The sequence below is a fragment of the Pleurodeles waltl genome, chromosome 4_2 (assembly GCF_031143425.1).
Source record: "Pleurodeles waltl isolate 20211129_DDA chromosome 4_2, aPleWal1.hap1.20221129, whole genome shotgun sequence".
In the NCBI taxonomy this organism is placed as follows: Eukaryota; Metazoa; Chordata; class Amphibia; order Caudata; family Salamandridae; genus Pleurodeles; species Pleurodeles waltl.
The window spans coordinates 552,971,454-552,988,515 of NC_090443.1; the positions used below are offsets into that span (position 1 = coordinate 552,971,454).

The window sequence follows — 17,062 nt, forward strand, 5'->3', positions numbered from 1 at the left end:
CCACCTGAAAGACCAATCAAAGGATCATGGATATTTCTAATTAGTGAGGAACTTTGAAACTTGAAGTTAGTTCATCTGGTCACTCTGCTAGAGCCAGTCTTGATGCGCTTATGATGCCCAATTGCTCTCTGCTTCTTCTGAATCCCTTTATGCTCTAGCTAACTTCTGAAGAATAAAGTCATATTTTCTAATTACCCTACTTACTTGTGTTATTCAGTACTAATATGCCCAACTAATTCTGAAACTGCTGACTTATTCTATGTGCAGTCCGTGTTCTGCACTGTCCTGATGCTGCTGTCTACTAATTTCGGGGGAAAGTGAACGCTCGCTCTGATGAAGTATTCCTGTCTGCTGTCCCATGAGGAGAGGCATAACTAAATGTGGCCCCTTGTTACTTTTGCAGCTTAGATATTTACACCAGCATATTTTTATAGAGAGTAACCCTAGATAAATGATTTTTCCAAATTATATTTGTCTTCTCTTTTGTTTTTGCCCACATATATTAGGCCGTTACCACACATGTAAGTGCACATTTTTGTTAGTGATAGGAACAGCCCAGCCCTGAAATTGATTGTTAAATATTGTATTTTAATGATTTACTGATGTCACCATCATCTGCTTTGAAATCTGATACTAATGTGCATATTGTGGTTTTGCTAATTTATGTCATTCTTTTGACGTGTTTAACAGTATTGATGTTTAGTAGGTTAAGTCTCTTTAGGCGTTTTGATCAGCCAATGGTTTTCATGTATGTTTATAACTTATGGCCTGATTTTAAAAAAGTGGCTCTGCACCCAGTGCAGCGCCACTTTTCTTGCACCCTTAAGCGCCCTCCTAATGCCACCATGTGTGTGCTGTATCTAAGATATGACGCACCATGGTGGTAGTTAGTGAAACTAGCATAACATTTTTTTACACTACATTTTGGATGCTAATCCTGCAAAGCCCATTGACGCCCATTGAAAACACCGGTGTGCCGCCTTTTAAAGCCTTCTCTAAGTAGGCGTTAAAAGTGGCAGAAAAAATAACACAAAGAAATCTGTTTACGGGGGAACGCCCCCGTTGCATACATAATGCCTGGCGCAGGCATAATGTGGCAGAAAGGGTTACAAAGTGGTGCAATGCATGCATTGGGCCACTTTGTAAATTTGGTGCGCTGATTTTGGCCTCGTTGGGCCACATTAGTGTAAAAAACAATTCCGCTAGTGTGGCGTGAGGAGGAGATAGGGGCTCTTAAATCTGCCCCTTAGTTTTGCGCACAATATACGTTACATTGATTATGGGATTGTAATAAAGCTTTGAAACTTTTATTCGGTTTGGAGTGTTCAGAATTGTTTATGGTTTTATGTTATGGATTTGTGATTGAATGAATCTGACTACTATACTCTTCATCAAGTTTAAGGATTCACTTGCCCTCTAGTGGTGAGGTTAAGGTATGTTGTCTCACTTGAGTGCTTGCGGTTTCTGAACCTGAGGCGGGAAGTAGACCTCCGCGAGTGCACCAGCAGCTTTGGTAGCAGACTTATGGTTCTGTCTTATGAGGAGGAGAGACAGAATTTGCCCACATTGTGAGTTGTTTTTGGTGTAGTGTTTGGGTTGATGAAATTCCAACCTGATGGTTGCATTCAATACGTGAGATGCATGTAGACAAGATACAGTAGCGTTGTTGTATAATTTGGACAAAAACGGGCATAAGGTTTCTCCTACAAAATTAAAGTATTGTCAGAAAGAAGTAAAGTATTTGGATCACCAAATTGAGAAAGGTGCAAGGAGAGTATCCAGAGAGAGAATTGCAGCTATTATGCTAATGAATCCCCAGTCACACAGAGAGATGGCAGAATGTTTTTGGGTGTGGTGAGTTACTGTGGCCAGTGGATCCAAATTTTTCTAGTAATTTCCAAACCACTGCAGAAGTTAACTCACAAAGGTGTTACAGACCCAGTCACCTTTGATGAAGAATGTATGAAAGCTTTCACTGAGTTGAGAGAGAGCTTGTGCATAGCTCCAGCTTTGGGAATGCCTGATTATACTAAAGGCTTTTCACTGTTTTCGTCATGAACGTGATGGTTGTGCTCTTTCTGTTTTGACACAGTTGTTTGGAGTAACGAACAGACCTGTGGCATATTTGTAACGCCACTTTGGATCCTGTTGCTGCTGCTTTGCCTGGCTGATAAAGGCAGTAGCGGCTGCTGGTGTAAGCATAGGTCAATGCGAAGACATTGTGATGAGACACCCTTTAATTGTTTATGTGCCACATTCAGCTGAGGCTCTTTTGACAAGGACCAAGACCTAATGTCTGACCAGTGCCCATCTTAGCCGTTATGAGTTATTGAATCTTGGATCAGTCAGTGTGATTATCAAGCGGTCTGATACGTTAATCCCAGCTACATTATTGCCTGTTAATGTTAATGATTTGAATGATGTTAATGAAATGGAACATGACTGCCTAGATGTCACTGAACTGTGCACCAAACCTGGACCTGGTATTCAGGATACTCTTTTTGAGGAGAATGATCAAGTTTGTTGATGGCTCCTGTCTAAGAAACAATGAGGGTACTCTGAGAGCTGGTTATGCAGTTCGCACCCTTTCAGTAGTCGAAGCTTCTTGGCTTCACTGAGTCGTTTCTGCCCAAGTAGCTCAGTTAGTTGCTCTTACAAGAGTATGCTGCGTGTCTCAGCAGCTCAAAGTGACAACATTCACAGATAGTCAATACGGAATTGGTGTTGTGCATGTCTTCAGGCAGTTATGGCACCAGAGAGGTTTTATGACCTCTTCAGGGTCGGCCTTTCGAAATGGCGAAATAATTCACAGTTTGTTAAATGCTTTGCAGTTACCTGAGAAGATTGCACTAGTCAAGTGCACAGCCCATCAAAAGTCAAATGATTATGTATCATTGGGCAATGCCTATGCTGACCAAATTGCCAAATATTGCGCACTCCATTGCGTCACCTTCAATGAAGGGTGGAAGTGACACAAGTGAGACAAATCAAAGTTTCTTGATGTCAGTTGTTGATACTTGTATTGAGATTAAGAGGTTGCAGGAAGATGCAACAGAGGAAGAACATAGAGGTTAGAATAGAGCAGGTTGTGTTCAAAGAGAGGAAGATAATGGCTGGATTTCAAATGAAGGGAAAGTTGTGTTGCCAAATTATTTGTTGAGCTCTGCAGCTAGATATTACCATGGTCAGATTCATCTCAGCAGAGATGCAATGATTTGCACATTCAAACAGACATAGTACAACCTCAGATTTAGGTTGATTGCAGAAGCGGTTTGTCACAGATGTGTTGATTGTCAACAAATGAATGTAGGGAAACGCACAGTAATACATTTTTGCCACATAGGCAGATCAGGAGGTCCTTTTAACAGAATGGAACTTGATTTCTCTGAGATTGGTTTGGTGGAACAGATTAATGGAACATTGAAAGCTCAATTGGCAAAGGTTTGTGCCTCCACAGGGTTAAAATGGCCTGATGCATTACCACTTGTCCTGACGAGCATGTGTAGCACCCCTGACAAGAGGACAGGACTGTCTCCCCACAAGATTCTTATGGCACGTGCAATGAGGGTACCAGCAGTACCTGCAAATGCACTTGTGAACATAACAGATGAGTTACGGCTGGTTTATTGCAAAGGTACGGCTGATGTGGTTCGCTCTTTGGCCCATCACGTTGAAGCAGCAACAGTTCAAACGGCTCAAGAACAGTGTCACAGCTTGAAAGTTGGAGATTAGATTCAAATTAAAAAACAGGTAAAGAAGACTTGCCTAGAGCCAAAGTGGAAAGGACAGCATCAAGTTATCTTGGTGACGACAACAGCTGTGAAGTGTGCTGGTCTTCCAAACTGGCATCACACAAGCCACACACGCAAATTTCTGTGTCCTCTTGAAAACATAGACTCTGATCCCGTAAGAGCGAATGCAGAAGAAAAAGGAGTTCAGCTTGAACAAGCTGTGAGGACAAAATAAGTGGCTGAAGCAGAAATCTTGTAAAATGGTGAAGGTGCAAGCAATCTGAATGCAGACAAAGGTGCAGGAGAGCAAAGTCAGCTGATTCCTGCCGACACAGCAAACGTTGTGAACAAAGTTGTGCCTGAAAAGAGAACTGTGGAAGGAGATCATTGGCCTGCAGCTGCACATGAACTGGTTGCTGATAAACTCCTAGCTATAACAGAAGCAGTTGAACAGCCAAATCAGAGTGAAGACGAAGATGGTGCTGTAAGGAGAACGAAAAGGAAAAGAGTGCCAAGTTGCTGATACTTTTCACCTGAGTGGATCTATCTTGTCTCAAATGAATGAGAAAACGAGTTTATGGCATTTTGTTTTGACCGGTAAGAATTCAGTTAAACATTCTGGAACTTGGAATTGCATTTGAACTGAATTTTTAAATAACCTTGCCAATTGCTCAACAAAGACATTACACTCTGAAAGTGACCATAAGTAATCACCAGACTGTGTTTTATTGAAAAGAACACCTTGCACTATTTTGAGAACTTTTAGTTGAAACCTGATGAACTTTTTGAAGATCGAGAATTGCTGTAAATAGTGCAAAAGACCTTGAAAAGCTGTTTTGGATTTAATTTTGCTCACTTTGTGTTTTCATTTTCCTTATTCTTTCCTTATCTGATTCTGCAGAAGCCATGAACCCAGGGCAGGATAAACACAATAAATGTAAATGTATGTGAATTGGTTTAGTTATAGTATGTATGATTGCGCGTGTTTAATTGATTGCGGGAATGAGTGTTTCAATGAAAGGAAATATACAAAGCACATCAACCTCAATGCAGGGGATGACAACATCTAAGCAGGATAAGATTTATAAGGTTGTGGAATTGCTTCATTTAGATGACACAAAGGAAGATTTGACTTCCAGTGTTTATTATTGGTTGCTGTATGAGTACGTGGACACAATGAATGTGCGTGACTGTTTTGTGTGTACACAAATTCCTTTGTCAGTACAAGAGGGAATCACCTATCACAGCTTACCATTGACATATGGCATTAGTTGCAGTTTATTATTAACACGCTTGTACAATCAAGAATACATTTAGTATTTCCATTCTAACTTTCATTTAGTTTTCTCTTTGTTCCGTTCTCATTAATCAGTAATGGAACATCATTGCAAAGGCTAAGAACATAGATATAGTAAGTGGGTTCTTTGAACATACACTAACATTTGGCACAGTATATGCACACCGGAATAATCTCACATGTCTTCTTAGACAGGTAGGAAAGGAGTTAATTAATCAAGTTGGTGACAGAAGAAAGGCAAGGAAAAAAAAAATAGATAAGGGTATAATTTCCAAGAAGAAAACAGTTCACTTCACACCCGAAACACAAGGACGCTTAGCTTTAGATTGGCAATATGTAGAGAAGCTTTGTATATACAGGCCACAATTGAAAACCGACTATACGTTTTTAGGAACGCGTGTGTTTTTGTTTAAGAGTAAACAGGACTTTATGGGATTTTATGCTAAATGGACAAGACACCGCTGTGCCTGTGTATATCACATCTGTGGTAAGAACGCTTATTACAAGTTACCAAAAGGTTGGTATGGCACATGCTATTTTGGAGTGTTTTTTCCAAAAAACTACCAAGATGACAACATTTACAATTCAGCAGGGATTGAGAGACTTAAAGTGAGGTTTAAAAGAGGAGCAGATGGTTCAGAGATTACAGGAGATATTTGAGATATTTTTGGAGCTTTTATTCCATCAGTAGGTGTTATCTTGAATGACATAAATATAAGGAAGTTATCAACGATTGTAGAGAAGATATCAACTGATTTTTTAGGTGCAGTGCTCTTAATGGATACAGAAATGGTTGCCGTAAGGTTTATTATTTTGCAGAATCATCCTACATTAGACATCCTTTTAGCAAAAGAAGGCAGAGTTTGCCAAGTTTTAAAGTCACAGCACTGCTGCACTTCCATTCCAAATAACAGCATGGAGACATTTAGATATTTATCTAATCTGACAAGTCTGAAACATGATTTGAATGACCTGAAACAGACAAATGTTTGGGAGACAATAGGTGAAGGATTCTCAAAGATAGGATCTTGATTTAGAGATCTGGGGAATGGATTTGTGAGAATGATCCTGAAACCTTTATTGATTGTGACAGTGTGCATAGTTTGTGCACTTGGGTTTTACAAGGCTTACAATTTGTGGAAACACACAAAGAGTACATTATAGACAGATTTGGGAAGAAATGGAAATGCAAAATATGAGAAACAGGTATTATTAGACTATGAAGAGAATTGACAATTATCTCAGACCTAGATCTATGCGTTTTCAAACTACAAGATTTTGATTTGTCTCATTGTAAATGAGAAAAGTTATTTTGTGACAGCATAGATTGCGGTCAAAAGAGGGACTGTGAGAGATCAAATTTTATTAATGTATTAGTGGCATAGAAGTTAGCATATGGTGACTAATTACAACTGTCGCTTATCCGCCCAGGCTGATACTAGATCTGTAATTTTAGAGTGAATATGGCCACTCTATATGGATGAAAGTGGCTTTGGGACCCGGACATTTGGGACCTGTGTCAGGATTTGTGTGAAATATTCTCTGTAACTTAAAAGAAGATAATTATGTATGATGGTAATAATTAAATTGTAAGAATTTCAAATGGGTGTTCCTGGAGCTTTTATCCACAAAGTTGAGCAAGTTTGGCCATTCAATATCTGAGAGGTCTAGTACTAAGTCGTATTCCCAGCCAGCCCAAAGAGAAGAAAGATTCCCAGGTGTGTAGATGGGAGAGATTTATAAAGATAGAAACTGGGGCTCTGACCTAGGTTAAAAGCATTTGCAATTTGTGGTCTGCTTGAAGTTCTTCATATGAAGGACCCCAAACAGATTTAATGATTGGAGTCAGAGTTGCATGTGTTGAAAATTGATCTGGGGGTATGGGTGTGTCTTGTAAGTCTCATAAGGAGCCTAGGGGCAGATTTAAGAGCTCTGTGTGCCATATATCGCAACATTAGCATAATTTTTGGCTCTAATGTTTTGATATTATGGCAAAAACGCTGCACCACATTGTGCCACTTTGTAACCCCTTGCGCCACATTATGCCTGCGCAGGTCATAATGTGTGCAAGGGGGGGGGTGTTCCCCCATTAGGGGGGCCACGAAAATGGTGCAAAGAAAGCTAAAAGGTTTCTTTGCGCCATTTATTTCAGCATTTTTAACGCATGCTCAGAGCAGGTGTTAAAAGGGGGCACACCATTGGTTACTATGTACTGTTCAGGGTTCAAAATGTTGGCGCTAACCCTGTACAGTACATCAATAGCGTCAAAAGTTCTGATACTATTGCCCCCTACCCTGCGCCACGGTGTGCTGTATTTTAAATGCGGTGCACACATGGTGGCGGAAGGGGGGCGCTAAGGGGTGCAAGGAATGTGGCACTGCACTGGGTGCAGCACCACTTTTCTTAAATCTGCCCCCTAGAGTCATAAAGTTGTTCGACCTGTGTGATGGCATCATCGAGCAATACAGAAGTATTAGGTATTGTAATGTATGGGTGTTGGTACACAATCATTTTATAATGACATTCTGGTTTTCAAAAGCAACTCTAACAAGCATAGGATCAACGTAAAAACTGTTTGAAAAATATTACAGGAAAAGGTTTTACTGTGGTAATGACTGAATGCAGGATTAGAAATCCTTGTGTAAGCCTGTCAAGGGCACAGTGCACCTGGCAAAGTGGTAAGGCTTTATCATATTTTATCCCATATTTACAGAACAAAATATTCACCAGAGACGTCTAATGAAGGCATGTGCTCAGTTCAGATAGAGCACTGTGTTCAAAGAAGCATTTCACACTGCTAAAAGTACTATCAGTAACGTGCCACTTTTAAATATATTTGATCCAAATGGTTTAGTCACTACTGATACTGGTGTCTAAGGTATTGGTGCTGTGAAGAAATAATGTCATGATGGAACTGAGGGTGAAATTGACAATGCATCCACAGCAGTATCTCAGACTGAGGACAGTTACTAAAATAAGTCACATACATTGATAGCAAGGACTCTTGGATAGGATGGATGGTCACTTGTTGGTATTAAAAACCATCTTTTAACTGTACATTCTTTTTTATGCTCTCTTCAAAACCGGATGGGTTCCTGACACTTGGAGGGGGATCATACTGCTGCCATTGTATAACAATGAAAAAAATGATTGCTTTTCTAATTGTCACCTTTTCCCCTTCCTCTGTGATCTTTGGTAATGAGTTCGCTTGATGGTGTGAGTGTGAACATTCCCGTGACCTAAATGGGCTTTCAGCAAAGAATCCCAACTGTGCACATTGCAGGGCCTCTCGCATTCTGCACTTGCTAACTTATCAACAGCTCTGCTAAAGATCAGTCATGCCCTATTATGGGCTAGATCCTGAGCAAGCTCTACAATGGAAGCTGGGGACACAGCATGTATCCTAGTGGTGGAATACCATTGAAGTCCACCCACAGCAGCTTGGGTGTGAGACAGAGCAGTGTATTCTTCACCCTCCTGTTTAACATTATTGTATTGATTTGGAGATAAATGGAGGAATGGGGTGTTTTCCTCCCAGATTGCGGAGTAAAACCATGCCAGTACTCTTTTTGTCTCAGATGACATGGTGCTGCTTGATGTGATGTGGACTGAATAACTCAGGAATTATGCCTCATGAAACATCTAGCCCTTAAACAGATAGATAACCAAAGTCATGCAGTTGGGATTTGTCAGGGTCAAGTATAAATAGTTTTTAGGATGATAGGCTAGAGACAATTGATAACTGCAAGTATTTAGGCTCACAGATTGATAACAAATTGACTTAGGGCTAAATGTTTGCTATTAGCAAAAGCTGTATCCTTGCAGCGTAATAAGCAGCATAGTGTAAGCCAGGGGGTGATCTAGAGCTTGGTGGGTAGTGTACTCTGTTGAAAACGGAGAGTACCCTGTTTGCCAGTCCCTATTCCCGCTTTGGGACTTTGTTTTTGAAAAACAAAAAACTTTGGAAATGTTTGACGGTCAGCTGTCATGTATGAGCGTACTGTCGTCCATCTTTTCATACATTGACAGGAACCGACGTGGCAGATTCTTTACAGCTTCATTTATTAGCCCATCTAATTTTGATGTGAGGTTGAGAACCTGAACAACCAGCAGCGACGATGACACTTGGTTCATATCTCAAAATATAAATCATAAAACTTGATTTCTTTACATACATCCTCACAGGCCTTATCTAAACCACACAGCAACTGAGATTCCCCTTACTACTTGAAAAACTTGTCTCATTTAATGTACAATATCTAACCTCAAGCCCAAGAAATCTTGGTGAAATTCAGCAAATCCCTTTGCCCACGTGTGTCTGGTTTTCTTCCAGTTTTATGTAATTAGAGCTACCCGCTATGACCTAGCTTTGAAAATCCGCTGACTCCAAACAGAGGCCTGAGGCACTTGCTGACGCACCTACCCTGGTCCGCCCTGACATTCTCATGCGATACAGAGGGCCGCCTCTGGCCACATTTTTCTTCTATTCTAATTATTGTTTGAGATTTGTCCTGCAAAATGTGTATTTTGACTAATTCCTGCACACGTTTAGAAACCCATGACACAGTCGCTCATTCTGGGTGGCCCTATACCGGAGTTTTGAAAGTGCTAGGTTGCTATCCTCTGGGAGGCTGCTGTAAGTCTCTTTTTCCATTTGTAAGGATTGCCCCTTTTTGTCAATAAAGACGTTGGTTGTTTTAAAACTAGAGCTGTAAAATGTTGGTAAAGCTTCGCACCAGAAAATTGGTGTCTGTTACAGGGATTCATACACAAAAGATTTTGCAATCACAAAGCTTGCGATTTGTAAACTCACTGGTTATGTGAAGCTCCGCAGAATTCTTTTTGTGAATTACAACACCACCACCACTGCAAGTAGGAAAAGCCTTCCAAAAAAGGAGTTCTGGGATTTACTCAGACTCGCAATTAGGATGAGGCGTAAAACCAGCGACCCTTCTCCTAATTGCAGTTCGCCATGACATGTATGAGTAGGTTTTGACCACTGCGTGCTGCGTGCTCTCCCCCATGTCTTCCCAAATCTAAAACATTTTTTAAAAGCAGAACCAGTCTTATTAAACAGCACAGAGTGCTTTAAAAAATGGTTCCGTTTCAGTTTGGAAAGGTTAAGTATGGATAGAGGTCTGCTGTTGTCCCTTGCTAGCCACCATCCCTGTGTTCGGCGAAACTTGTCTATAAATAGCGCTTGGTACTGCAATTTGACCATTTATTAGAAAGGTAAATATCTGGTGAATTTTTATTCAAGCAATTGTACTCAGTTTATTAACCTAAAGTTAAATCAGTCCAGCCTCAATCCAAAACTATCACCTGCAGGTTATGCACTGTGGTCGACAATGAGGTCTTAATTAATGGGCTAATGTACTAGATGTTGTAGTGAATGCACTGTTTTGTATATCAGTGTGGTGAGTTGCATTTACATGTGTTTTCCATGGCTTTGTTGTGTGTCTGTGCTTTGTATCGGTCCCCTCACTGACCGCTCTCTGGTTTTGTCAGGACAGTAGTGAGGTGTCAGAAGATGGTGCTGCTTTGGAAGATGCTGTCTCCCCCTGGTGGTGGGGTGAATGGAGCTCATGGTCGACCTGTTCGCGAACGTGTGGAGGAGGTGTCATGTCTCAGGAGAGGCACTGCCTGCGGCAAAGGTGATCCGTCTGTCCTAGCATTTCAGTCATTGCTGTCTAAGCTTGGAGAGATGTGATATAAGTGTGACCTAATTAAGTCTCTCACTGTGTCCCTGATCATCCAGTGCATCTAACAAGAATGATCTCATTCATCATTTTCTGATTCTTCAAGTTATTGTTTTCAATCATTACCAAAGGATTCTTCCAATCACTCGCTTCCAGATCACCCTTTAATTATTCCATTAATTGGCCCCCACGTTACTCTCTGCTTCGTCCAATCTCTGTTTTCCACATCATCCTCTTATGCTTCAATCAGTCTCCCACATCACTCTATGATTCTGCCAACCAGTCCCTCCATCGTTATCCTCCAACTTGGCCTGTCACTGTTTTCCTCCTAATGCTTCATTCCGTAAGTTGGTGTCTCACTCATCTGTTTGTTACTTTCTCAGTAATCATCAGGTGAGTCTTCCAGTCATTGTCATACTTATCATTGCATGTATCTGACTTTGTTTTTTCTCCATATGTAATGTGTGTAGGCGCACATGCTTTCCTGTGTCTATTTACATATATATCTTCAACGTCTGTAGAAATGAAGTTAAGAATACTAAAGCAATACTTTTGCGGCATGAACCTTTTCTGGATTTGTATGATGTGCATTATTCCACTATTTAGTGGTTGGGTAAGGAATGTTTTTTTTCCTTCTCTTTTTTGTTTTTGTGTGTGTGAGACATCGGTGTTGACCACCATTTGATGCTATATCATTCCGCCAGTGATGTCTGATGTATGACCTGGAAGGCCCAGTGCCTGGTCGCCATCTTCAGATTCTTTTTTACACCATTGGGTCTGAAAGCACAATCCTGGATCTCTAATGAAGAAGTAGGAAAATCAAGTTTTTAGCAAAACATCGGTGGAAAATGGGGATGAGTTGAAGAAACCGATCAGATTGTCAAGTGAAGTTGAAAGCACTGAAGAAAACCGAAAGGTTAGGGTGTTTTCATTGAAGATTCTGTCGACTGAACTGTTTGAAAATGAGTGAAGGGTGTGGCGCATACATCTTTTAGATTTTGCTGAATGCGTCACCATATGTTTTCGCAAGAAGGACAACCAAAAAATGTGCAATTTCAAGGCCTGTTTTAGAGTTTGGAGGACGGAGTAATTACATGAAAGATACAAAGAAATTTACTCCATCACCCAGAAAGGCATCCTGTCCACCCATGTCGAGGTATCTGGCATCTCCTTAGACATTTCTTAGCATTGTAAGAAACTGCCATGATAGCAATTTCTGTCAATACTGTAAAAGTTTGACAGATTACTCTGTCAAACATGATGGCTGGTCGTACAAAATGTTTCTTTTTTTTTCAAAAACAAACTCCCAAAGCTGGAGTTTGTTTTTGAAAAAAGTAAAACCAATGACTCCCACAACATGGGAGTTTTCTCCCGAGGTATGGGGATAAGGTTTTTGTGTCCCTCAGCAGTGACGGACAATTAAAAAAGCCATCTGATTGACCACTAAATTGGATGGACGTTTGGATGGCTAATATCTGACTGCCGATACTCTGTTGAGTCATTGGAGGCGGATGTCTGCGTCAGAGCTAAAGTGGGCTCCATCTGCAACATACTGTCGGTCTGCTCACTTCTAAATTGGGTAGGTGGACTGCAAGTCTAACAGAGCGGATACCCTCTCGACAAAACTCTAAATCTGTTTGCCAAAGTTTCATTGCGCAGAGAGATGAGACTTGTGACAAATTTCTACCCAAGACTTTGAAATCCCGAAGGAAACAAGGTGGGCACACTATGTAATGGAGCAACCTCAAAACAAGTTCACCTTTTTAAAGGACCTGGGGTGATCCAGCAACAAGGGGACACAAAGAAATGAAGTTGGCGCAAGTAGAAGGATATGACACTGAGGAGGTTGAGCTGAAAAGTATGCAGAAAAGAGCATCGCAGGACAGTGAGCTGAAAAAGCACAAGGTAGCACATGAAACCCGCATTGAGGCCAAGCAGAAACACTTACACGCAAGGCCCTGGAAGAGTAGCCACGCCAAAGCCATCAGCAATCGAAGGGAGCACAAACATAAAGATCCCCTTGGGTCAATGATTAAAGGCGGTGTTGGATGAAAAACATCTGAGTCGGCATTGACTCCCAAAGTCGATTGAGAGTGCAGCAGCTGACAAAAAGAGTCCCCGACGCCAAAACGGAAAGCGTCTACACCTGACACTAAACAAAAGGCACTCAATGTCCAACATAAAAGGCATTGCCTCGAGGCTGAAATGGAGGCTTTGATAAAAAGGAAACATTAATTTGACAACTCCTTGAAGGATTACCGAGTTCTAATGAAAACTCAGGAAGGAAAGTTACAAGAGCAGGAGCCTCCTTCTATGCTAGAGCCGCAAGAGAAAGAAGAGGAAGTCTTCTTTGCCTACGAAGATGAACAATGAAAAAGCAAGTATAAAGGCCAGTACATCAGCATTGAAATGAAAGGGTTGGAGTGGCAGGACCTGGAAACCAGCTTCCCACAGGAAGGTGTAAAGTTAAATACCTCGAGATGCTCACCCCCAGAAGATTTGGCAATGATGATATGATCTTGGTGTACAATGCTCACATCAAAACAGTGGCTGATACATATGGAGTTCAGTTGGAGGAATTGTGTGTGTGGAGTATATTTGTGTAGTGGAATTACGTGGCATGGTTGCAGTAGAATTATGTAAATAGTAATTATGTGGTATTGAGTGTACTGCAATTATGTGGAGTGGGATTGTGTGTCATGGAGTGTAGGTATGTGGAATGGTGTTCTGTGTTGTGGAGTGGTATGTAGTGGAGTTTAATTATGTGGTGTGCTGTTGAATTTTGTGGCATGATGTGGAATTCTGTGGTGTGGATTGGATGTGTGTTGTGTAATTGTGTTGTTGAGTTGAATTATGTGGTTTGTTGTCAAATAATGTGGTGTTCCCGTGTGAGTGCAGTGAACGGTTTGCCTGTGTGAGTGGAGAGTGAGGTGAGTGCAAGGTGAGAGGGGTGCTGAGAGAGAGCTTGGAGATAGGTTTGTCTGTGTGAGTGTAGGGGAATGCAGGGTGAGAGGAGAACCTGTGTGATTGCTGGAGTAAAAGTGTGACTGTAAATGCACGGTGAGAGGTGTGCCTGGGTGAGTGCATGGTGAGCAGTGTGCAGGATGAGAGGTGAACCTGTGTGCCTGCAGAGAGAGAGGTGAGCTTGTGTGCTTGCAGAGAGAGAGGTGTGCTTGCATGAAGAGAGGTAAGCCCATGCATCTGCAGGGAGCGAGGTGAGCCCATGCGCCTGCAGGGAGAAAGGTGAGCCCATGTGCCTACAAGGAGAGAGGTGAGCCCATGCGCCTGCAGGGAGAGACGTGAGCCCTTGCACCTGCAGGGAGAGAGGTAACCTGTGTGAGTGCAAAATGAAAGTGTGCTTGAGTAAATGCAAGGTGAGAGATGTGCTTGCCTGTAGTGCGAGCAGTGTGCCTTTGCGTGCAGATGGAGGAAAGTGTCAATAATGAGATACGGTCCAGTTTTAGAATAAGGTTATGTTGTGTTATGCAATTGTATAGCATGCAACTCATGCAGGAGGGTATTCTGACCTTGAGTTAAACGCCTTTGTGATTACAGAGTGAGAACTGAGCCCTTATGAGCTCATGAGAGGTGAGCCTGTGTCAGTACAGGTGGAGCAGTGTGCCCATATGAATCAAGAGTTGTGCCTGTGTGGTGGCAGGGTGCAGCAGTAAAGCCCAGTATGTTTTAAATCCAATAAGGTAAGTGCTACACCCACCAGTGGTATTATGCAATAATGAAGTGTGGCTCCAAGACCGGAATGATTCGTCCCACACCCACGCCATGAAAAGTGTTTGATCATTCCACAAAGCACACTCCTTTCTTCATCCACAGTGTTTCATTGGAGTCCAAGAACACTCTGCTCTTTGCTACTGTTCTAACATTTGTACAATCATAAGTAGTTCTTGTTTTTACAGAGTGTTTAGCAAACATTGCTTTGAGAAGGGACAAAAACCTTTTTTTCTTGTATGCCTGCCAGTAACATATTCACTTCAAATGCAGCATTCATTATATTGTAAAATTAGTTTTAATTTTTAGGTTGAGCTTTCGAGACCTCTTATATATGCTTTAGTATATACTTCTTTGTGGGCTTACTGCTTTTCATTGGTTTGTTTCTGTGTTCTTTAAAAATCCTTGCTTGCTAGTGGTCAATCTTTGCTATTTGTCCCTCCTTCTCAATCCATGGAGCAGTGCCTCAGTACTTTACGCTTCCACTTGTCTCACTGTACCATGTGTTTGGGGACTACTTTTCCCTTTCTCTAAGAGCATTTGACCAGAGTGCTTGATTTCTTCCCTGCTCCTGTTACTATTCGCCTGATAGGGCTGTAATACGTGTTATCTCCTCACATTTGCTGTGCCTTCAAACACCGAGATCAAATACCAGACAGGAGGTCATTTTCTTTCTCTGAAGTGAGAGGATTTCCCCCGTTCCAAAACCCCTCCCGCTTTGCTGCTCATCTTTGTTTCCTGCTCATGTTTGTCCGACTCCTACGAATGGTCGGTGCCTGCTCCTTTAACAATCCTCGTGCTCCGCTTTGCCTTTAACTCAGCTGTTCTGCTGATCGGCAAATAAAAATAAAATGACACAATTTTCTTCCTCTGTCTTCTCAAAACTAATTGTGGCTAAGGGGTAATTCTAGCTTTGCTGCCACCGCTTGAGCCTTGTTATTCCTTTTCATCGCCACTGCCATAGGAGTTCCAACCTTCTTTCGTTGGCTCAGTCGCGATACTTATGCACGCTTTGGAGATGGTGGGTCTGACAGCATTGGAGGAGCAGCACGCTTTTGTTGTGCAAGGAAGGGGCAATGTGTTTTCATGCTCTACTGGTATAAACGCTGCAACAACTGCAGGGTTTGTTTCATATTGTTCTCTTCAAAGAGTCTGTAGTTAGAAGGATTCGGGTACTACTCTAGGTCTGCTGTGCAGGATCGGCCATATGGTGTAGCTTGACATTGTCGATGGAGACAAAGCGATTTTCTTTAGAACCAGGCAGCGGTGCTAGAATAGTAGTTCTGGTACAGTGTATTCCCAGGACTGGAAACTCCTCTTTCCCAGCAATCTTTTCACACACTAGATCCCCAACTTTTGGAATCCAACTGGGAGGTGTTATTGGTGCATCCCCTATTCCCAAGGAGTCTGCACTGCCAGATGCGTTGTCGTCACTGAACTGTTGTAAGTCCTGCAAGACATTGACATGTTCATTTATGTCAAAAGGTGTAGGAACGTACATTTGTTTTCCGAACAGGCATTCATATGGGGTACGCCCACCCAGGGAGCTTCTAGGCAGATTATTTAGTGCTCTCTGGATCTCATACAGGTGATGAAGCCAACTACGAACCGTGCCTAATACTATAGCTGTTAAGGATTACTTTAAATCACAGTTTCTTAGCTCATCGACACTGTTTCCCTCTGGATGATAAGGGGACAAATAATGCAGTTGGACCCCTAACGAAGCCATAGTGGCCCTGAATGCTCTTGAGGAGAAAGCAGGGCCCTGGTCTGAGTGGAAAGCCACACCTGCATATGTGCCGTTAAAGACTTGCAAATCTTTAATAACAGTTTGAGCGTAGGCCGAGCGTTGTAGCCATACCCATAGAAATCTGGAGCATGAGTCAACAGCGACTAGGGTGTATTTGTATGCATCTCAGGTATTAGGGGACCACAGTGGTCCAGGTACACACATTGTAAAGGTTTGTTGTAAATTAGGAGGGGTGTCTGCGGTGGGCGTTTGACGGTAAACCCTTTTTTGGGGGCAATTGTCACAGCAAAGGACATACTGCTTGGTCTGTTTTTATAGACCTAGCCACCAGTAGCGTGCTTCAAAGAATGAAATTGTAGCCGCCGTACCAGAAACAACTCCCTCATGGGCTGCTTTAATCATCTCTGGTCTTTGATCTTGGTTGGGGATCACATGGCATTGTTACTAGGGCAGTATTGAGGTTAGATATGCAGCAGGAATATTTGACAGGATATGCCTTTGGCGTGGGCTTGCCTTCAGCCGGAGCTTTCACAGCAGCCAGTGTTCCATCATCCAACCTTATCTGTGAATGGGTTATTGCAGCAACGGAAGCCGTGGCTACTGCTGACGTGGCTACTTCATCAAGCAAGGTTTTGCCAGTAATGTGTATTCCAACACGTTGGTGTCCCAATGTATGAACTACATGGACATTGGGTAGTTTTTCTTTCAGATCTGCTACTTTCCCCCACAGGAGTCTGTGTTTGATGGTGTTGCCTTTTGAATCTCTAAACCCATTTTGGCACCAGTAATGCAGAAATTCATTGAAGGACTGGACACAGTAGTACAAATCAGATGATTAATAACTGTCCTGGATCCATGT

The 17,062-nt window shown here is 42.0% G+C and overlaps 1 protein-coding gene across 4 annotated transcripts in view; it reads left to right on the plus strand.

Annotated features, from left to right (window-relative positions):
• LOC138293086 (ADAMTS-like protein 2) overlaps positions 1-17,062 on the plus strand; it is a 282,169-nt gene that overhangs the window by 36,267 nt on the left and 228,840 nt on the right. For 2 of the 4 annotated variants that reach the window (XM_069232092.1, XM_069232089.1), the window contains exon 2: positions 10,542-10,682. Coding sequence is in view for 3 of the 4 variants with exons in the window: in XM_069232089.1 (XP_069088190.1) it covers positions 10,605-10,682 (78 nt within the window). In the remaining variant the exon portion in view is untranslated. Of the gene's footprint in view, positions 1-10,536; positions 10,683-17,062 lie in introns of all 4 variants that reach the window. The other 2 variants (XM_069232088.1, XM_069232090.1) reach the window with 1 other exon arrangement.